This window comes from Boleophthalmus pectinirostris, unplaced genomic scaffold (genome assembly GCF_026225935.1).
Source record: "Boleophthalmus pectinirostris isolate CB_2022bp ecotype Guang Dong unplaced genomic scaffold, ASM2622593v1 HiC_scaffold_8, whole genome shotgun sequence".
Classification (NCBI taxonomy): Eukaryota; Metazoa; Chordata; class Actinopteri; order Gobiiformes; family Gobiidae; genus Boleophthalmus; species Boleophthalmus pectinirostris.
Window position 1 is genome coordinate 37,743,911 of NW_026571515.1, and position 23,483 is coordinate 37,767,393.

The 23,483-nt window shown below is 37.4% G+C and overlaps 1 protein-coding gene across 1 annotated transcript in view; it reads right to left on the reverse strand.

Annotated features, from left to right (window-relative positions):
* Positions 1–23,483, reverse strand: part of LOC110154621 (uncharacterized) — a 125,761-nt gene that overhangs the window by 26,662 nt on the left and 75,616 nt on the right. Inside the window, exons 14-18 of the mRNA XM_020918629.2 lie at positions 15,964–16,116; positions 8,288–8,417; positions 7,921–7,953; positions 6,303–6,400; positions 4,049–4,132 (exon numbers count right to left, since the gene is read on the reverse strand). Coding sequence (XP_020774288.2) covers positions 4,049–4,132; positions 6,303–6,400; positions 7,921–7,953; positions 8,288–8,417; positions 15,964–16,116 — 498 coding nt within the window. The remainder of the gene's footprint in view (positions 1–4,048; positions 4,133–6,302; positions 6,401–7,920; positions 7,954–8,287; positions 8,418–15,963; positions 16,117–23,483) is intronic.

The following is a 23,483-nucleotide window of genomic DNA, read 5'->3' on the forward strand; positions in this document are numbered from 1 at the left end:
GATCTGTGTTATAATGTAGTTTCCTCATCACAAACATTTCGGTAGTTGTGTTTTGCTTCATTCACATGTTTAACACACAGACCTCTGAAAAAATAAGGGATCTGAAAAATCATTAGAAAAACATTGGAGCCACTGAAAAAGTGTCTGACCTTGAAATGATCACTGAAATCATAATTGTTTTAAATCACTGTTTCCCAAACTTTTTTTTCTGGGGACCCATATTTTAAAAGTCACAAACCTTCACGACCCAAGTCAATAGACATTATTTGTAAATCAGAAAATAAAGGTGGATTTGAGCATTATTGACCTTTAATGAGGATATTTTACTGTTGATTAAGTGATCTTGTCTCTGAACAATAAGTATTAGTTTTAAACAATGAAAAACAGTCATTGAAGCAGCAATAAAAGGATCCATAAGTCGCCTATTTGGACATTTAATGTAGCCATTTCTTTTTCTTTTCAACATCCAATTGAACCAGAAATATCAGAACAAAATAGTGAATAAAATAATACTAACAATAATACTACTAATAATAACAAAAAGATTAGAAATTAATACAAAACATCTAACATTTCAACATGTGTCAGAACTGTATATTGCAGACTTACATGCAGATCGTGACAAGGTGCCCAAAAAAAAATCTCTCGTGACCCACCTGAGGGTCGCGACCGAGTCTTTGGGAAATGATGCTCTAAACGACCGTGAAGATCTGACTGACAACACACACATTCAAGAGAAGGAAGAGCCTAGAGTTGTAATCAGAGAGGAAACTCAATCTCCAGAATCCACAGATGATGTCCAAAACAATTCCAACTTTGAAACTCTGAAACCTGAGATTAGTGAAGCTGAACTCCAGGTTAATGACATGGAGGATGTTAAAGAACTCTCTCTCCACCTCTGGGACCTGAAAACTATAAGGTTGAAAATTTTTCAGCAGAAGACACCAGTTAAGTAGTTCAAGAGACGATCATTAACATTCCTCCAAATGACCATGGAGATTTGAATGATCACGCACACACTCAAAAGTCAGATTAGCCTACATCTGCAGTCAAGGAGGAATATCAATCACAGTCCTCAGATGATGTTCAAGATTATTCCAACTGCATTAGACCTGCAAAAAATTATCTCCATAGCAACATCATATCAGATAAGGTAAATAAGGTAGTGGTCACTGAACAGAATTGTGCTGATTTGGTAGAGCCTCCTTTAGCTCCTCTGAAACCAGAAGAGATAAACAATAGTCCACATCAGGACTCAGAGCAACCTCCAGAGTTAAAAGAAGAACCAGTAATTTTAACATGTAATACTGACTGTTGTAGAAAAAATTATATATCTCTTGATGATAATTAATCCATTTGTGAAGCCCGATGAGTTTTTGGAATATAGACCAAGGTTTATTCTTGTTACAGCAGATATGGACAGGGCCTAGACCTGTAGACCTGCCCTGGCCAGAGCCCAACAGCCTCTCTTAACCAACAGTATGTCCCTACTTCCATTTGACCCTGAATGTTACAAAGCACCAAGTTTATATAGTTCTTAAATGACCAGAGGACATACATTAAAAAACTGAGAAGGTGATGACTCTTACTGAGGTGTGGTCAGATGTGCTTGATCCGATTTGCATCCATATTTACGCATTTGTCACTTCCTGACAAGATTAGTGAGCAAAAGGGAATAGAAGTGTTTACACTGAAGCGTCTTTCAAACCAAATGAGTTTTAGTTACAAGACCAAATGTGTGTTTAAAAAATAATCTAATCACTATTTTAATTTAATCAATCATAATCATTATTTTCCTGTGGGTGGTCTGGTCTCAGGTAGAAATCAAATTCATTTACACAAAGACAGAATAAAAGAAATCTTTCCACAAAATACAATTCCATCACATGGATTTGGTTGACAATTGGTTCATCACTGCCCACTAAAATAAATGAGGACAATTCAAAAGAGCCAAAAAATAAAAAGGAAAACGCAAAAGGGAAAAAAGAAGATGGCTGAAGTTGAGACGGTCACTCATATCATACATTCTCCAAAACAACGTGATCTAATTGACAATGAGCCTATTATTGTAATCAAAGAGGAGCCGAAATCTACAGAGTCCACAGATGTCGTCAAAGATGATTCCAACTGTGTTGCACCTGCCCAACCTGACCAAAGCTTCTGGGAAAAAGTAACATAAAGCAGAAAGACAAACCAGGAAAAAGAAGACCTCCGATAAACTTTGCATAGAAACTGATGTCACTGAAAAAGTGTCTGCAGTGGAGGTGACGTGCAGGCCAAATGGATAAAAAGACTTTGGAACCTTCAGTTAGAGTCCAGAAACAATCACTAAAGACAAAAAAATAAAAGTTTTCAACGCCAGGGCTGTCTACCTATTTACTAGGAAGAAACACATTTTACATGGAAAATAACTTTGACTCGACGCAAGGACAATATTTTTCACCCTTGGCTGCTCTTAAAAAGCCACCCAATTCCACAGGAAAACCGCAGACACGCCAGTTCAGCTCAACATAGCAGTGGGAACAGTCCTGAAAATGTGACACACACCTCTACACTGACAATGTTTAAATCCAGGCTAAAAACTGTTCTTTTGAGCTGTGCATATGACTGAAAGGTTTTTATTCTGCACTTCTTCTCTTTAAAGTAAATTTTATTATGAACCAGAAGATTTAGTAGTATGTAGTCACTATAACAACATTCTACACAGTTAGATTAAACCTCTTCTTCCACAGTGGCCATGTTTATATGATGTTTTTTTTAAAATTCTGAATTAATTGTTCTGAATTAAATAGTTCAGAATTAAAATATTCTCCTTCGAGTTGAAAATAATAATTCAGAATTGAGGTTTAAATCACCTTTATTTAATTCCGCTCAATGTCTGTGGGTGGGGAAGGGTTCTGATTGGACAGGGACACGAACATATTTACGTCGACCAGAAATATTTACGAAAACACACACTTCAGCTGCTATCGGCTTTTTTGTCATCTCAGTTTGTCGTTACGCCACGGACACAAACATAATACAAACTTTTTTCGCAAATAATTGTGCAGCAGCTGGAGAATTCTCTCATCACGCTTTACGTCTGTCAGCTGAGGAGGAGAAGGGAAGAGTGTCGGAGAAGGAGGAAGAAGACAGACTGAGTCAACGGCTGCTCTACGTCAGCCCACTCCCACATCCCGCTCACAAATCCAAAGAGACGTGGATGAAAGTCCGATGCCAGGACTGGTGGAACCGGGTCGTCCGGATCGCGTCAGAAGGGCGACACAACGAGCATGAACTGAACGGCCGACATTATTTTTAAGAAGAATAAACTTTTACGTGATCGAGGAATAAATTAATTCGGCTTTAAAATTGGAATAAACCACCCACTTACTTCGAATTTATGTTTAATTCTGAATTATCATTTTCAGTTTTAAGTGTTTACATGGACTTTTTAAAGCAGAATTCATTTTTATTCAGAATTAAACATGGCAACTATAGATTAAACCTATCTATTACAAGAGAGACAAGCAGGTAACAGCACTACGCTACTTTATAGTTTAGATCTGCAGAGTCATCCCTCACAGAAGAAATTATTGTATTTTTGAGCAACAGAAACACCTGTAATAAATTAATACTAAATGGATATGTTTAATGTCACACCATGGAACATTCCAGGGAAAGCAATACCATCTCCATGGAGACAAACCACCTTTAAAGGACCTGCATACAAAACGTTTAGCATCCAGTCTTAATAAAAGTGACAGTTCTTCTAAATCTAAACCCAGATTAGTTCAGGATCAAACCCAGACTTTTTATCAATCACAAATTTCCTCATACCTGAAAACTGGCACATTTAAAGAGTTTGCTTAGGATTTGTGGATTCGATTTGTCATTTGAATTTTCAAGGTTGCGAGCAGGAAAAATGGTCACCTTGTAATCTTTTTTCCTTGTTTACCACATGTACGCAGTGTAGGTTTGGGGAGATAAGATGACAAATAAACCAGAGAAGAAGCACAGAGGAGGGGCCCATCCATCTCTGAGATACAGAAATAAAACATGATCTTACCAGAATGACAGAGTAGAGTTTCTTCATCTCCTCACACGTCTTGGTCAGAGCGGAGAGGTCCGACTGGTGCTTCTCAATCACAGTCTGAAGGTAAACAAATCAATACAACAAGTTACAACTTTACTGTTTAAGGTGTTGCTAATTAACAGAGAAGATGAAGGTGCTCTCCCATTTTTACACCATATTGAAAAAACAAAAACAGGTTGACAACTTTTTGGTACAACTTTACCTTAACTCTTTCCCCCTTAAAGACTACATTTGACGACCTTCCCTTGTTTCCTTAATGACGTCTTTTGACACCTCCGCTGTATCCCTAAAGACGTGATTTGACGACCATTACAAATAGCTCGGTTTTACACATGTAATCAGAGGCTGTGATAGTTTGGGGGCCACTACAACCCATACATACTAATATATGTATGGGTTGTTCCAAGTAGGTGTCCAAGGGGGAAGAGTTAAAGGTCTTAAATTACACAAAATTGACTCTTGTGAGCTTAAAGCCATGTTATAATACTGTTACCTCCTCAAAAACATGCCCAGAGTTGTGTTTTGTTTCATTCACACGTATCTGAGTAACTCTGGTTTATTAGTTTATCTGCATTTCCAAAGCTCAAAATGCTCTGTTCCACCTTGTGATGTCATGAAGCTGTAGATTTCGAGTTAACAGCTAACTTTTATCTTAAGTTCAGTAGAGATAGGAAATTCCAGGGCTGAAATGATTCAAATGATTCTAGTGAAGGTGTTCAGAGTTTAAAAACACAGTGGAGCACTTCCTGTATCATAAGGTAGAACAGAGTGGTTTCTGTTTTAGAGAGGAGCTCATCGTAAATAAATAAGGGTTTGCGTTTTAAACATGTGTGAATGAAACAAAACACAGCTCCAGGTATCCTTTTGATGAGGAAACAGTATTATGACATGGATAAAAAAACAACTTAAAGTAACACAGTGTAACTTTCTGGAGGTGGAAAATAGAAAGCTTAAATTTAGAAACATAGGCTAAGTTTAGACTGTAGACTGCTTAATGCTCAATTCAGATTTTTTTTTTTTGTAAAATACGATTTTTGTGTGAGGTTGTTCACATTTACAATTAAATGTGACTTGTATGTGATCTCCAGTGTGAACTTTAAACGCCCCAAAAGTGTCTCGCATGTGCATTGGAAGACACAACGACGTCACACATTAAACCAGAGGTCTCCAACCTGCAGCTCGGGAGCTACCAGTAGCTCTCCACACCCTTACAAGTAGCTCACCCAGGGCTTTCTGAATTATACAGCATATTATAAGCATATCTGAATTATACAGCATATTATAAGGCATCTAACTGAATAACACTAAGGCTTGCTTTCTTATATCCACTCCTGTGACCGCTAAAATGAGTGGCTCTCCAGCACGTTCATTTTGTAAAGGTAGCTCACCAGATGCAAAAGGTTGGAGATCCCTGCACTAAATGCTGCATAAACGCTGGGCTTGTCTCCCAAAATACGGTCCAATTCTTGGTAAAATGGACAGGTTACACATCCACGGCTGCTTCGTTTGTTTGAGTCTTTAGCCTCCTTGTATTTTGCTCGCAGGCTCTATATTTTTTGTTGACACTGGAGCCAGGACCCTCTGTAGCCGTGCTCCGACATTTGTCAATCATTTCAAAAACCGGCCGGTTCCGCTGAGACCCCTTCAATCTGACCTGAATACAGCGATGCCCCCAAATATGAATGAATGTGACCTGGCCGTTCAGACTGAAGTCGCATGTAAAAAGATCGGATATGTATCGGTTTTTGGAGCACATATCCAAGTGGCCTGGGTCACATTTGAAAAAATCAGATCTGAGTCATTAAAAGATCAAATACAAGAGCATAGGGGCAAAAAAAATTGGAGTCACTTCAGGCTGCAGTCTAAATGTCGCCATCGATAACTTTTACTCTGTACTGTGGAAAATTATAGAACAACATTTCCAAGGAAACAAACAGGTTTAGGCTCCCCTCGAAACCAAATGGAGTCAGGTTTGTGGAGAGGCAAGCCTTCTCACAATAAGGACATATGTTTTTCAGTGCAATAAACACAATCTAAAATGTACACAATGGGACTTAAATAACGAAAAAAGAAATAAGTGACATTTTTTAGGATGGTACATATAAATAGACAGTGAGGAAATACAGCGGTTTATTGCAAATTGGAGCTAGTAATCTTAAAACCTTCTTAATACAGCCCTATGAAAGCCATTGTTAATTTGTGCTTAATTAGTCTATTCAGTGTTCACCTTCAAGTCTTTTAAGAAGTTGGGGTGCGTGTCTCCCAGTTTCCTCTTCTTGGACGCCTTTCGGTACTGGATGATTTTCTGTAACTCGTTCTTCAGAACTACAGAAGAGAAGACAGACTGGTCAAATACAACAATAATATTTGTGTACATGTGATGGGTTAAAAGTGCACTGTGTAATTTTTAACTTGAGTTATTACTGCTTATTATATATTGCTAAAAATTGACTTTTGTGTGCATTCAGACATATTATAATGCTGCTACCTCATCGAAAACATACCTGGAGTTGTGTTTGGTTCCATTCATAAATGTCTGAGTAAGATAAAAATGCTCTGTGTTACATCCCTCAATTGTTGAATTCATGGCAAAAGGAGAAACTGAATTTGACAACTGGACAAAAGTTTATTTTGGCTGAATATGTTTTGCAGCTCATCCAAGCTGCTTTTTCAGTTCTGGTCAGAATGCTGGTGGACACTGCCTTATATCTGGCTGCAGGGAGGAGCTAACTACACTAAAACTCCTCTGAAACTATCACACACACTTGTTTACAGTTTCTGTTTGGTGGCCCTGAATGATTCTGCTAATATGGCCCCACACTCAGTGCAAGTAGGCCTAGCTAACAGACAGAAACTGTAAACAAGTGTGTGTGTGTTAGTTTCAGAGTAGTTTGAGTGTAGTTAGCTCCTCCCTGCAGGCAGATATAAGGCAGTGTCCACCAGCAATTTGACCAAAACTGAAGTAGCAGCTTGGATGACCTAGGAAACATATTCGACCAAAATAAACTTTTGTCCATTTGACAAATTGAATTACTCCTTTTGCCATAAAAATGCTCTGTTCCACCTTGTGATGTCACGTAGTGGTAGTTTTCAAGTTAATAACTACCTTTTACTTTTAGTTCAGTATATTTGAAATTCCAAGGCTGAAATCATCCAAATGATTTTAGTGAAGGTGAAGGCACTTTCTGTATTATCACATGACATCACAAGGTGGAATAAAGTGTTTTCTGTTTGAGAGAAGACCTCTAAATCTGCAGGGTTTGTGTGTTAAACATGTCTAAAAGAAACAAAACACAACTCCAGGTCTGTTTGTGATGAGGAAACTACATTATACATAGGTCAGAAAATTGCATAATATGGGCCCTTTAGTTTATCTATCTTTGTGGAGACAAGCAGGCCAAGTTGCAGGTCAGATCTGTGGGAACGTGACCCCACTTAAGCATGGAGGTTTTTCAAGGTTCTTTTTTCTCAATCAAATGCCACATACATTTAAGGCTATACTGTGAAACATTCCAGTACAAACTTCAATATTATTGCTTTTACTTCAGTGATAAGTTTGCTGCATGTTTTTTTTTTGTTTATAAAACCAAAGAGATGAACAGCCCAAACTGGATTTTAAATGCAAAATAGATATGCTTAAAGCCATACTGTTGAACATTTCAGGCAAAGCAATAATAGTTCCAGAGAGACGAGCAGAAATTTTAGAAAAGCGCATCTTTAAGTAAGTACCTCTTCAGCCCAAACTTTTCAATTTCAGTAAGTAAATGTCAAAATTATTCTGATCTGTTTGAGTTATCTCAGTTAAATACATAATCAAATGTTTTTTCAATGCAGTGTGTACTCACCGTCTACTTCTGCAGTTAGACCTTTGATGGAGGCTGTCAAAGAAACAAAAACAAAAGAAATCAGTGACACAAACTCAACAAAATCTCACATTTAAAGGTCCTGTATTACCAAACTCTTGTGAGCTTTTAGCCATGTTATAATGCTGTTACCTCCGCAAAAACATACCTAGGAGTTGTGTTTTGTTTCATTCACACATGTTTGAGTAACCCTGAAGTATTTGTCTGCATCCCCAAAGGTTTTAGTTCTACCTTTTGTCAACACAACTCCATGTTTGTGTTGAGGAAACAACAATATAATACAGATCGGCTAGTGCAATATAGGCTCTTTAAATCATTTACTTCTGCTTAAATCTGGTTTTATTTTTACCTCCTGGGTCAGACTCAAACTCTGCCAGTTCCTCAGTGAAGGCGGTGAGGGAGGGCTGGTGCCACAGGATCTGCTCCACCAAAGCATTGAGCAGTGTGTAGTTTTTGTCTTTACCTCTGAGGTGTGCCATCTGAAGAGAGAAACAACAGGGTCAGCAAAACATCTATAAGATCTAAGAATATGTGTCTAATGCTAGTAATAATAATGGTTTAGACTCAAATTATGTTTATGGTTTATAAGCTTCCCCAAGCAAAAGTAAACCATTTTTATTAGAGTACAATGCCAGAAAATTTGGACAATATTGGCCAGTATATTTTCCAGATGGTTACAATAGAAAAGAGAATAATAAACTGAACATTTCGCTGATCTGGCCAAGATTTTAAAACTTATATCAGATTACTCATCCTGTTTTCAGATTTATTATCTACTTACTAGTTCTGAGTAGAGGTGGGACCAAGTCGTTGTTTGCAAGTCTCACATAAGTCTCAAGTCTTTGACCTCAAGTCCGAGTCAAGTCCTAAGTCAAATACAGGTAAGTTCAAGTCGAGTCTTGAGTCACTGGCCCATAAGTCCAAGTCAAGTCCAAGTCGTCTGCTTTGATCTTCAAGTCATTTCAAGATTTTTGCAATTTATATCAATTTTAAGATAAATTGTACTTAAAAAAATCATAGTATATTTATATATGAGTATGACTAGAGTGTATAAGAGAGTAAGAGTAATGTCTTAGTGTGAATCATTGCAGTCAGAATAGAAAGAATTCAGATTTAAAAGTGGTTCTCAAGTCTTCTCAAGTCACAGGCATCAAGTCCAAATCAAGTCCCCAGTTAGTGACCTTCAAGTCCAAGTCGAGTCCGAAGTTACTGACCTTCAAGTCCAACTCAAGTCCCAAGTCGTACTCCATTTTATCAAGTCAAGTCTCAAGTCCTAAAAATAGTGACTCAAGTCTGACTCGAGTCCAACTCACGACTTACAAGTCCCCACCTCTGGTTCTGAGATGCTTAATTCTAGTCTAGAGGTAGTTTATTTTAAGAGAACTTGTCAAGTAAAAATATCTTGCTGTGTGGACAGATCATTTCACTACTTCTGAGTAATTTTCTGATAGATTTAAGTGTTTATATCTTAAATTTTGCCCAAGCTTTTTTGTAGTGTAAAAGCAGACCAGTCTTACAAAAAATGTCATTTTATTTTGTTATTTGTGAAAAGTTAATTTGTAAACTTTATTGTGGCCCTTGCTATGGAGTAGCATAAGGACCCATAAGGATGAGTAGAAATGTTACACAGTGCATCTTTAGGTAAGTACCTCTTCATGAGAAATACAGACCAAAAATATTGCAATATCCCTTAATTAAAATCAGCGTACCTGATTTTTTAAAACATGCAAAACAGAATGAATTTATTTTAAACAGTTTGCAGTCAAGATATAACAGTATCCAAATCTCTTGGTACGATATTATCACAATATGCATCTCACAGTACAATATTTATTGCGATATTTTGGAGAGGCTGATATAACTGTAAGTAGGACACTTTTTTGCTTTTAAAATACCCTGACAAGATTTTGGTGTGAATTATTTCTGTCATAATCCCAAGAATTCAAGTAAAAACACATTTCTTCATGTTGTCTGCGCTGAAATGAATCATGGGATATGTAGTTCACAAAAAATGCACTGTGAAACTTTTGATGATACGATATGATATTTTAGTTGTTACATCCCTAGTTTGCAGGGGTCCAAAGTTATTCCTCACTTAACTTATGCATTCAGAACATCCTAATTATTCACGACAATGAATTTATAAGTGCTCTTCACAACTATCAAACAGTGTTAACAATGCTGATGCGCACTTCCTGATTATTACACAACAAAATGCTTTCTAATTAGATTGAGAGAGCATGCAGCAGACTTATGTTAACCTCAAGAGCTGCTTACACAATATATCTGTACTGGAGCAAGACACATTTTGCTCAAATACATGGAGAAAATCCGGGTACGGGCCCTTTAAATAAACCAATAGCCATATAATATTAACTCCCTTTCATATGAGCTCACTGGGCATCACTATAGTTTTTATTCCTCATGCAAGCCTCTGTCTGCCTAATAAACACAAACTTGTCTGAGCATTAACAATAAGAGACGGGAGATGATTTTCCTCCTGGAGTGTCCGCCTTTAATTCAGAGCAGAAACTGTTTACAGGTTTCAATTCCACGGGAGAGTCTCAGTGGAAGAACCAGGGCCCTGCTTCATTAAACAGAACAGGACCTCTCACTCTGAGCTCTGAAGGCTCCCAGCAGAACATCAACGGAGCCCAGGGTCTGCAGCAAGAATGCACAAGCAGATCAAACTATACACACAACAACAAGCAACTTCTCCCATAGAATGACTTTGGGTATTTAGCAGCAGTATTTTTCTAGTGACTTACAAACAGTGGTGAATGAAGTACTCCATTTTGTTACTTATACAGGGGGCAAAAAGTTACTCAAGTAAAAGTAATAGTATTTTGCAGAGATTTTTAGAATAATTAAAGGATGAAATGTAGTGATTTTGATCAAGAATTCTGCTGATTTTAAGGGATTCAGTTGATTTCTTAAATTGTCTTGCTGTTTTTGTGCATTTGCTTTGCTCAAAGTTGGGACGTTGACTCAGCTTTTTGAGCAGGTCTCAGATCATAAAGAAAAGTACTTTTCATTTTTCACAGATCTAATATGTAGTGGAGTAGAAAGTACAGATATCTACTCTCAAATGTAGGGAAGTAAAAGTAAAGTATCCACTGTAAAATGTACTTATGTAAAGTACAGATACAGATAAAGTGCAGATACCTAAAAATTGTACTTAAGGTTGTATAGAGGATTTTCCATGGAAAGAGAAATATAGCGACTGTTTGTCTCAACAGCTTCCTAAGTAGAAACGCCTCCTCCTGCCTTCTCCTTATGTTAGAAATCAAGCTTCAAATCAAAGTGTCAGTCTTTAGAATCTCCATCACTGGAAGGAATCTGAAAGAATGACCTTAGTTTGGCTTCGCTCCTTTTCCCCTTCTCTTCTCCTTTCAGCAACCTCAAAAACAGACTTTCTTTTGTGATGAACTAGTGACGGATTCTTGTCTGCCATTCCAACAAACTTTGCCCTTACTGCGAGGAAGCTACAGTTCAAAAAAGTCGCTAAGAACCTCTGTGTTAGTTGAGTAAACAGCGTCTTGCGTAAGTGGAATGCGTGAGAGGCGTACATAAACCACATAATCCCAGCGCAAGTCAGTTTCGCTGGAAACATAGGGAGTTTGACTGACAACCTAACAGCCAATAGATAATGAGGTAGCCTTATTATCTGTTGGCTAATGTTGAGCTTGTCTACGTCCACAGTTGATGTTTTTTTTTTTTTAATCATCATAATTACAAAGTTGATGCATCTCCATAATGCTATTTTGAACTTTCACTGACAATTTCAAACTAATAAAATCCTCCATACAACCATTAAGTACTTTCACTTTTGTACTTTATTACCTTCCACCACTGAATGTCGGATATCAGCCTCAGTAGCAAGACAAAACATGCATATTGGACCACTGGATCATTATAATTTATTCCATTTCCACAATCTGTGATGAGCTGAACCTCAGCAAAAAAGTGGGTTTTTTGTTGTTGTTTTTTTCATCATCATCATCATCATCATCATTTTGAGCAAAAAGATGCATAAAAGCCATAAGGATAACTTTAATGGCATACTGTGAAACACTCCAGGCAAAACAATAATATACAAAACTACTGTATATACAGACAACATCAAGCAACTGCTCCCACATAAAGACTCTCTGTGGCCGCTTTATTAGGCACAACTGTTTTGAGGGTTACACAGTCAATAAAAAAAAGAAAAGTTTTCAGAACAAAGGTAATGACAGAAGGAAGCACTGCTGTGAAAGGAGTTAAAGGGCCCATATTGTACCATCAACAGACCTTGAATTGTGTTTTGTTTCATTCACGCATGTTTAACACACAATCCCTGCAAATTTAGGCTGAGTTCCTCTCTCAAACACTCTGTTCCACCTTATGATGTCATGTGGTAATACAGGAAGTGCTCCATTGTGTTTTTAAACTCCACACCTTCGCTACAATCATGTGGATAATTTCAGCCCTGAAACTGCCAATCTCTACTGAACTAAAGGTACGAGGTGGCTGTTAACTTCTGCTTCATGACATCTCAAGGTAGAACAGAGCATTTTGAATTTTAGAGATGTAGAAAGACCAATAATAAAGTATTACTCAAGCATGTGTGAATGAAACAAAACATCTCACCTTGATCTGAGCTTCAATCTGATCTTTATTTTAACACATCTGACCACAAAGAGCTGATGTAGTTGGAACTACAAAAGGTGAGATGACTTGTGCTGTTTAACAAGTCTCTCACACATAACACTTCAGTCATAAGCCAGTTAACAGTTTTACACTTAGACCCTCTCACCTTTTTGTTGAAATTCAAACACCTAATAGTGTTGTTTAAAACTTTTGCATTTTTTCAGACCATCTTAAAACTTTTTGGCTGTGTTTGCTTATGTGTGTATTGTGTCACCATGATAACTGATGAACATTCTGTCATACAAATACATGCGGAACCCCCCAGCATGATATGGCTGAAACGTTTCAATAAATAGTCAGTGTGGTGAAGTGAACTGCCTTGCTCAAAATGCACTGTTCGGAGCTAAAATCAAACTAGGGTTGCACCGATACGAAACTGGCATTGAATATCAGTGCTGATAATGAACATTTAGCTGGATCGGATAATATCCATAATATCGGTTAAGCCGATATCCTGGCTGGGCCATTGATTGGATGTAATAAGGTGATTTACAGGCTAGTTTTGGCCCAAAACATCTCATAATCTTTGAACTTTTGTTCATATGAAGTTCTTCAGTCGTCATGTGAAGGAGAAAACACAGCTACATAAAACTGTTTTTTAAGGAAAGAAGTGCCATTTTCCATCCCTTCACTGGTATAATTTCATATCAGGTTTTGTGTTGAAGGACATAATCTATTTCTACTGGGTGTTTGATTGACAGACATTGTAACCAATCGGATGCTATTGTTTTCAAGTTTGGTTGACTACGCATTTTAGTTGTTTTCAGTGGAGATCGTGGGTGCAAGTCTTGCATGTGTATTAAAGATGCAAGAAGTGGTTTCAAAAAGGCACACATATACCTCAACATGTTTGCAGAGTGTTTTGAAGTTGTTAGCAATTGTTGGTTATAGAAATAGTGTGTTTAAGGGCCAAATAGACCAGCTAACAGCTGGCTGTTATTATGGAGCTATTAGTAAGTAAGTAAGTCTTTATTTTTATAGCACTTTCCCCAAAGACGCTTTACAGAGCATTATTCATTCACTCTATACCCTGGTGATGGTAAGCTACTATTGTAGCCACAGCTGCCCTGGGGCACACTGACAGAGGCACGGCTGCCATGCCTCTCGGCACCATCGGTCCCTCCGACCACCACCATCACTCACACACACACACACACACCACTTTCATACTAGGCAATGTGGGTGAAGTGTCTTGCCTAAGGACACAATGATTGAATTGATTGTATTTTTAATTGACCTTGACTATCAACTGTTCATGGAGACCTGTAGCATGTTTTGTGTCGATGGGGGAAACCGGAGCACCCGGAGGAAACCCAGGAAATCCAGACACAGGGAGAAACATGCAAACTCCAGAAGAAAGGCCCGGGGATCGAACCCAGAACCTTCTTGCTGTGAGGCATGAGTGCTAGCCACTCAGCCAACGTACTGCTTGTTTCCAACATGCTTGTTTGTGTGTGTGTATATATATACATATATATATATATATTTAAATTTATATTTTTTCCATCTGTGTGTATGTTTCAGTAGTCAGGCTGGCGCCACCTAGTGCCTCTGCTCAATTTCATTTCTCTCCAGCGACTAGGTTGGGAATTAGAATAAAGTCGGTACAACGAGAATGTTTGGTGAATTTTATCAAGGGGAAAGAAGTTCAATGTTTTCAATAAAAGTCATAAAACTTCATCATCTCTCATCGTGTATTCTTACTGATGCGATCACAACAGTTATAAGCCACTCAACGAGCTTTCCCCACAACAGGTATCGACAGACACTTAAAGCCATAGTATTTATATCGGTATCAGAACTGAAAAAGCTGGATTGGTGCATCCCTCGATCAAACCACCAACCTCCAGATTTTTGGGCAAAATGAATACAACCCCTGAGTTCCAGACAGACTATCAGAGAACAACAGCAGTGAAAGGAGGCGGTGTAATCCCTCAAGAACAGCAGTGAAAACAAAGCTTCCTGTGATCACAATTACCCGCTGCACAGTGAGACCTCTGCCCTCACACTGACCTGACTGAACCTGCACCAGCAAAACACCAGAGGAAACTCACACTAACACAGCCACAAGTCTGCAGGGTCAATGAGGAGAGGCTTACCCAGGCCTGGAGCTCCGAGGAAGGCCAGGGAAGAGGGGGAGCAGGGGGTATAAGCAGGGGTAAGGGTGAGCACTGGTGTTGGCATGATACTAAAATTACAAACAGCGATTTCAAATCTAAGGAATAGACCCAACACTCAGTAGTGATTCTGATACCAAATTGATGATTAATGCTCCTATATTACACAAAATTGAATCTTGTGAGCTTTAAGTCATGTTATAATGTTGTTACCTCGTCAAAAACAAAACTGGAATTGTGTTTTGTTTCACTGACACCTTTGATTAACCTTTTATTATTAGTCTGTCTACATTTCCAAAGCTCAAAATGCTCTGTTTCACCTTGTGACATCATGAAGCAGTAGTTTTCAAGTTATCACCTACCATTTTTAGTTCAGTAGAGATTTGCAATTCCAGGGCTGAAACTATCCAAATGGTTCTAGTGAAGGTGTATGGAGTTTAAAAACACAGTGAAGCACTTGTTGTATTTTCACATGACATCACAAGAGAGTTTAAGGGAAGAACTCAGCCTAAATCTGCAGGGTTTGGGTGTTAAACCTGTATGAATAAAACAAAACACAAATCCAGGTATGTTTTTCATGAGTGCTCTTATACAGCTCAATATCATTCTAAAGATATTCAGGAAAGATTTAGCCAGGCTGACGCCGCCTAGTGCCTCCACTCAGTTTCATTTCTCTCCAGTGACTAGGTCAGGAATCAGAAAACACTAGACGGTTTGCAAGAACTCCGGAAGTTGTAGACCGCGCACCGGCCAATCAGAGGAGAGCTGTGAAGCCATGACGTCAAACTCAAGCGCTTGTCTGGTCCCTTTTGTGGTACAACACAACAGTAAACAAAGCGGTAGAGATGGACGTAACCGAAGACATACAACGATTCCTGAGATCGAGGATTTAAAGCCGTGTTTGGTGAATTTTATCAAGGGGAAAGACGTTAATGCCCTTCTTCCTACAGGATTTGGGACATTACATACGTCACGATCAAATAGCAGTGACAGGTTAAATAAAAAAATTACCTGCCTACCATCAAGCAAACGAATCCTTATGCTGTGAGGTCAGACGGTTTCCACAAAGTGAAACCGGCTGAATCAGGCTAGGAAAGATTAATTTCTGTCCTGTGTATGTGACTTTTTTAGTATCAATACCTGCTCAAATGAGTAGTTTTGACAGTAGTTGTAATATCGATTAGTATCTGATTTTCGATACTTGGCTGAGACATACTTTGGTTAAGGTGGAGAGGCGGATTCCTTTGGCCTTCTCTTTGCCTGCGTGTTCATTGAGGTAATTCCCGATGGCGAGGAGGTACTCCAGCACAGACACAAAAGAACGAGAGTTATGGAGCTGCTGGCACATCCGCATCTTCTGGTTAATCAGCTGAAAGAAAAAGAGAGACAGATATTCTAATGTTAGAATCAGAGATGAGTGACCAGAAAATATACATTACTTTAAAATAAAAGTGGAAGTACAAGAAAGGTCCAAGAATTTACGCAAGAGTAAAAAAAAATATTTGGAAAAACTACTGCTCAAGTCAGAGAAACTTAAAGAGCAACTGCTGGCACCTAAAATCTGATTCATAATTTAAGGTCAATGTCATTGGAAGGACAAAACATGAAATAACATGTAAACAATAGACACATAAATGAGAAAAATGAAATCATATCTTAAGGAGCAGTGCAAGAAACACAAATGTTCAAATCATTTCATATTGTCCACATAAAGCTTTTGTCATTTTAGACTTACTCATAGTGAGAGGAAGGACCAAATCCAAAGTACTGTTAGTCAAGTAGGAGTAAAAGTACAGTACGCTGTTAGAAAGATACTGTAAAAAGTACAATTTCTGTAAAAAGTTACTCATTTATAGTGAATATAACTGAGTAAATGTAAAAATTGAGTACTACTCTCCTCTGGTTAGGAACATATGAAAACATAAGGCTCCATATAATTTAAATGTAACAAATGATATACTAGTATATACTCATCTAATCCATTCCCCTGACCTTCACATTCAGTTCAGTGATGAGTCCAGGATGATTCTGGACTGAATCTATCAAACAACTTGGTCTTTGGCTGGACTTGGAACTTAACTTCAAACCTCATTTTGATTGCGTCATCAAAAGAACATACACTACCACTTTAAAGTTTTAAAACATCACACTTTTCCCAGTTTTTTAATCTCTGTCTGTTCAGTTCTTACCTTTGCACAATTTCAAGCTCTTCATTGGACTTGCACAACTTGAATTGCAATAAATAACTGGAAAAATGAGGGTGTTCTAAAACTTTTGACTGGTAGTGTATGCTCCATTATGTCCTCTTTACCAGTCAGCTAACTCACTCAATAAGAAAAAGAATTATTACTCAATTAGTTTTACCCATCAGTGACTATGCTGGTACAATTGATCAGAATACACATGATCCATATGTCAAACTACTGAATGTTCTCTTCAACTCTCTTTGTAGATTTATTCTTAAATGCCCATACTAAACCCATCACTGTATTTTATTTGGAAAACTCCACTGGCCACAAACATACAATAGATGTCAATTTCATTGTATTCAACAAATTTTTAAATGTATTTACTTTAACTGTCCCCATTGCCTACATCATTATTTAGTCCAAGTAGCATCATCATTTCAGATTAGCACCCAGTGCTGGCTTTTGTGTTCCTCTACAAAGAAGTTGCGCAATTATTTCTCTCCAGCAACTAGGTCAGGAATCAAAATACACTCGCCTGTTTGCAAGAACCCCAAAAGTGCGAGTTTGGGCACCAACCAATCAGTGAAGAGTCATATATTCTGTGTTGTTAATGATTCCCGAGATCGAGGATTTAAAACCGGAACAAAGAGAATGTTTGGTGAATTTTATCAAGAGGAAAGATGTTATTGCCCTTCTTCCTACGGGATTTAAAAAAAAGCTTAATATACCAGTTAGCCCTGTTAGAGGCGCATTACATATGTCACGACCAAATAGCAGCGATTGGTTAATGATAAAAAGTACCTGCCTACCGTCAAGAGAGATCAGACGGTTTCTATAAAGTTAAACCAGCTAATGAATCAGGCTACCTTCAGATTGCAGCAGATTACCCACCCTTAAAAACTTTACCATCTTTCAATTCATTTAAATCATCTTGGTTTTCATATCTCAAAACTCCTTGTTTATGTTTTTAGTTTGTCTTTATTTTTATTGTTTGTTCAGTTATTGTTTTCTATTTGTTTATATCATTGTTACATAAAGTATACTTTTTTAATTTAAATCAGGCACTCTGCAGGAGTTTGTATTCTATCTATTGTATTGTATTGTATTGTATTGTATTGTATTGTATTGTATTGTATTGTATTGTATTGTATTGTATTGTATTGTATTGTGCATTACTAATATTTAGTTTTTTTTGGAACCCCTCGAAAAAGAGATGGCATATCTCAAGCGACATTCCAATAAAATAAAAAGTAAATAAATACTTCTTCATATGAATACTACTTTACAATACAGAGTACTTGCCAAGTACTTGAGAGTAGAGGTAAGATCTTAAATGGCCTAAAATGTCAATCATTACTTCGGGTCGGGTCGGGCTCGGGCTTCAAATAAATATATGTTTATAAAATGTATGCTAAAACGATGTGTGGATACTAAACTAAGGAATACTTGTTATAAAATAAATAATATGGATAAAACAGAGAAGTAATGTAATGTAATTGCTATTTAACTACTAAACAGGATCCGCAGAGCCAGAGCTCTGCGCACGTGAACGCCCCCTCTTCATTTAATAATCTTCCCCTCCGCAAGTCTGCATCTATTTTGACCTGGTGTCCCCAATATGGAGGAGCAAGAAGTTAAACTAAAGGCAGGAGAACTGAAAAGACAAACACGCACCGGTAAGAGTGAGGTGTGGAAAAGCTTCAAATTTATTGTTGAAAATGCTACAGAAACTTGCGTTGGCTTCGCTGAATGTCGTCAATGTGGCGCTTTGCTTTCATACGAGATCAAAAAGACTGGCACCTCGATGCTGAGCACTGCTCCTCCTCCCGAGTCCTCACAAATAAAATATGACATTTCGGGTTTGCTTCGGGCTCGGGCCTGCAAATCAAGTTAATTGGTCGGGCTCGGGCCGGGTCGGGTTTTAATACCCGTGGGCCGGGTCGGGTCGGGCTGGATTTTTAGGCCCGATCTCACCTCTACTTGAGAGCCGTAGATATGGTATTCAACTATAATCAGGCAATTATTTCTATTAGGCTATTGACCTATCTGTAAGAGTCATGTTTTATTTACAGCTGTTTTTAGTACACCAGATGCCCTTCCTACTGTAACATCAGTTAAGTAACTTGTAATTCTTGTGTAATTCAGTCAAGAATTGAACTGGCAATCCACAAAGACTGCACAATTGGTTCCCAAAATGTACTGAATAATGAAGGTTTCTTTATAATCTGTTTTGACTATCCTGCTATTACATAAAATTTATTTAAAAAATTACTGGTAAAATGAATTAATTTTACTGGAATTGGGTTTTTGTGTGAGATGTCCATGTAAAACTATAATTAAATGTTGTAGGTGTAAAAATTACATTTAAACACTGGAAAAAGCAAATAAAAATTTAAAAAATGTTCATTAATCTTTCAAATAAGACAATAAATAAACAATATTTCTACACTTCTGTGGCCAGTTTTACAGCTCATTCCATTTTGTGCAATACTTGATACCATTTATATTTGATTGCCGCATTATTTTCTCATATTGTTTTTGGTATAATCATAAGATATATTGAGACAGATTTTTGTGACTACCTCCTGCCTCTCTTGATAATTTGATATCCTTCATTTTGTCCAAGCACCTCATTTAACCTCATATTATGAATGTTAATGAGCGCGGCGCTGTTCAGTGGTGTTTAGTATGCGTCTGCATCACGTACAAATCTCCCCTCAGAATATGGCCGCTCTCCACACTTTAAGCAGCGCTCATTGGATCTGAATTGAAAAACAAAAACGCAGAGAGGATTTTAGCCTTTGCCAAATGCATTAGGGATGGAAATGATATGGGGAAGCTGCAGCCATCCAAAAAGATCATTCAAATCAAATTAATGTTATGTCAGTTAGCTACGATCCACACGCCATATGGTCAGGTTTAACAATAACTGCATATATTACTAAAAGGAAAACTGCAGTAAAGAGAGAAGTAAAGTTTGTATTATATTCTGAAGTAAACTATAGTGTTGCACTTTTATAACGTTCAAGAAAACATTGTCTTTTGTCTGCTATATAATTTGAAATATTTATCTAACATAACTTGATAAAAGAAACAAGTCCGCTCATTTTTGTGTTAGACAACTGCGATACATTGCCATAAACATCGTCACAACAGTTATTCATGAAGAGTCATAAAAATGTCTGCAAGACGCTCCAGAATCCTATGTGTATCACTGATTAAGGAAATGAGAGTTGATTGGCAAAATGGCATCTTGAAAATAAGCAAACATGCACAAATCACTCCAAATAAAACTTCGAGAGGGTAAATGAGAAAGGAAAACAGCTATAACATGGTATACTATCATTTTGCAGAAAGGTTCTGTTTTAAATGTGCATTTGTAGCTTTTGGTGGAGTGCCCGTCACCTGCTTGTTTCGATGGATACGTCATTGCTCTGCCTGGAATGTTCCGCAGTATGACCATGGATCTATAATAAAAACTGGATAAGGCATTCCCAATCTGTCCCGGTGTGAGATAGTATTTTGACCCCTATAGTATACTGACCCCGGGGTCAACATACCGCTACAGTAAAGTGATCCCCCCGTATGATTTTGACTCCCCTTAATTTTTTCTTTAGTAGTTACTTATATGATCATTATTTCTCATGTCATTTACTTTTATTATATATTGCTACATATTCACTTTCTTTTAAGGTATTTTAAGGAATGTTTTGATGGATAACGACTTGGTATTTTGTGTAAATGTAACGTATTGTTAAAATTGCATATACACAGCAATCTTGTCACTTTTTATATTGTATAAAATATTAATATTGTTATGGTTTTTAGTTTGCTATGCTCGGATAATCAACATGTAATTTTAAGTGAAGTTATTGGTTACAGAAACCATTTAACAAATCTTCTCCTATCATCTATTTAACTACTCTATTGATCTTTAGCAAATCTTCTCATAGCCCTATATTTAATGACTCAATTGATCAGCCCTGTCTATTTGAACAAGATTTCAAATCATTATACATCACTTTGATTACCTAACTCATTAATAACTACTTATCTCATTTTCAGTAAAATATGTGTTTAAACAACTAAGTCATTTGTAACATTCAAAAGTTATAATCGACATAAAAAATGCATCTGAGGTCTTCAAAAACACTTTTAAATATGTCAATATGTTTTCATTTGCAGATATAGTCTTAATATTCAAAGTTTTTCTATAGAATTCAAGTTCTTTATTAATAAAATATAGATTTTCATAGGGGGTCAATATTCTATAGGGGGTCAACATACCATAATAGAATTCTGACCCCGGGGTCAAAATACCATACGGTATGTTGACCCAGGGGTCACCTCACCACGGGGTCAAAATCCTATACCACACTGGCTCAAGCTGGTCCTCCCATAGAATCCGCCCATACAGCGCAATGCATATTTTGGGAATTCAAACTGCCCATGTTTGGCTGACAGGGCATCCACAACTTTCACAAAGGTCAGATTTTGTAGGATTCTTTTCTATTTTCGCAACATAAACTTCATAAAATTTCAAAATCCTCAAATGCCCTAAAAGTTACTTTTGTAAGACTTAGCCTTGTCCCGCTCACTACGCTCTAGCAGCTCTCGCTCTGATTGGTCCAAAAGCACCACGCCATGCACGTTACAGATATTAAAATAAAATAAGCCTCTATTTATGCTTATGTCACAAACCAGGAAGACGTTTAGAGAGATGCGATGACAACTTCCCAGGCCCAGTTTTCTTCATCTCCATGTCACTGTAGTGTCCCGTTATGTTCGGATAATCAACAATTACAACCATACCTCAGTTTTCATCATTTCCCCACTGACGCACATTTCTGAGTGCACTGGGTACATGCGATTAGAAGAGATGAGGTGCCAAATTCAAGATGATTCCAAACAGCACATACGTATGCAGTCTTCATTTTATCACTGATCACATTTATTTTATCCCAGTCGGTCAGCGAGCCCAGAGTCAGGAAGTTGTAATCGCATCTTTCCAAACGTCTTCCTGGTTTGTGATGTAATGTGAATAGAGCCTATTATTTTTGGGCAAATGTGCCAAAGAGGACAGACCACTGAAAGCAATACTTGGGTTCACTTTCAGATTTGATTATAGTTCTATGAGTAAGACATTAAACAGCTCTACTTTACATTTATTCAATTACAGGTGTTTTGATAGCGCAAAATACCTCAAAAACAGGCATTCTGACTGTGAGCGGGGTACTGTGGAACATTCCAGACAAAGCAATAGCATCTCCATGGAGAAAAGCATTTGATGGACCCTCCACCAGAAAAGTTACACAATGCACCTTTAAAGTGCACAGGTTAGACTATGCAATTAGTAAACATTATATTTAAAAACAAAAAAACATATCTTTTTCAGCAGTTTGACAATAGTAGTGAAGTTTCTCATTTTCCTGCTTGAACATGGGCAGCAGATGTGATATACCTCCAGGTAATTCCATAACTGTTACCTAGCAACCATAATATTGGGCCAAAGCCTGTCTCATTTACATTTAATTATATATGCCAACACCTTTATTTAGTTTAATTGTTTTGTTCAGTATTTAAACAGTCAGAAAAATACACTGTTTTGCATAAATCTTCTGCAGTTTGGATGAAATTGTGTGTACTGATGACATAGATAGTTGGATTCCATTTTTTTTTCACACTTAACTGATGTAAAAATACCACAACTACTATCCAATGCAGTTATTATTATTACTTAACCTATTATTAAAAAAATGTACGATTAAAAAATAATGGTAATTAATTAACCAAGTACATCGACGTATTAGTCAAAGTAGTTGTTTTGTATTCTGAGTAACTGAAAAACCGTATGATGGAGTTGCAGCTGCGCTACTGTCGTCTGTCTGTATGATTTTCAGTAAATACCAGTTACTATAAAAACAATCTTCTTGAGCTCTTTTCCATTCGTCTGTATCCATTTTGCAGTGTCCAAATTGTGGGTGTCAGGGAAGATTTTGTGTCTACAGACGAAAATGCTGTTTCCAATCCTGAATCGCAAAGTCACAATTTCACTCAGATGATGGAAAGGAAATCGAAATGGGAGGGATTTCCTCTGTGTTATGATTGCACAAACTCTAAAACTTAACGGCGCACTATCTGATTTCTACTGTCTTAAAATGTGAAAAACACAACTACTTTCTTTTAAACGGTTTGGAGTGGTCCAAAGTTGTCCTCACTTACCTCATGCAGTCAGAGCATCCTAATTATTCACCACAGGTGAGTTTATAAGTGCTTTTTCTAACTCTGAGAAGCCCATGTGGAAATTTCCCACTACAGTAATGTTAACACTTCCTGATTATCGGACAATAAAATGCTTTATAATTAGATGAAGACAGCGCATGGCAGTCAGTCTGTTTTACCATACTTTATAGCCAAGAGAATTTTAACATTTCATTCAATACAAAATTTGCCCTCGGCATGATATCTAAGGGAGTATGCTATGGTACTGTGACTACTTAACAATTCCTCCATAAATGCTCTGATGAAAAGAAAAACTCAATTTCCC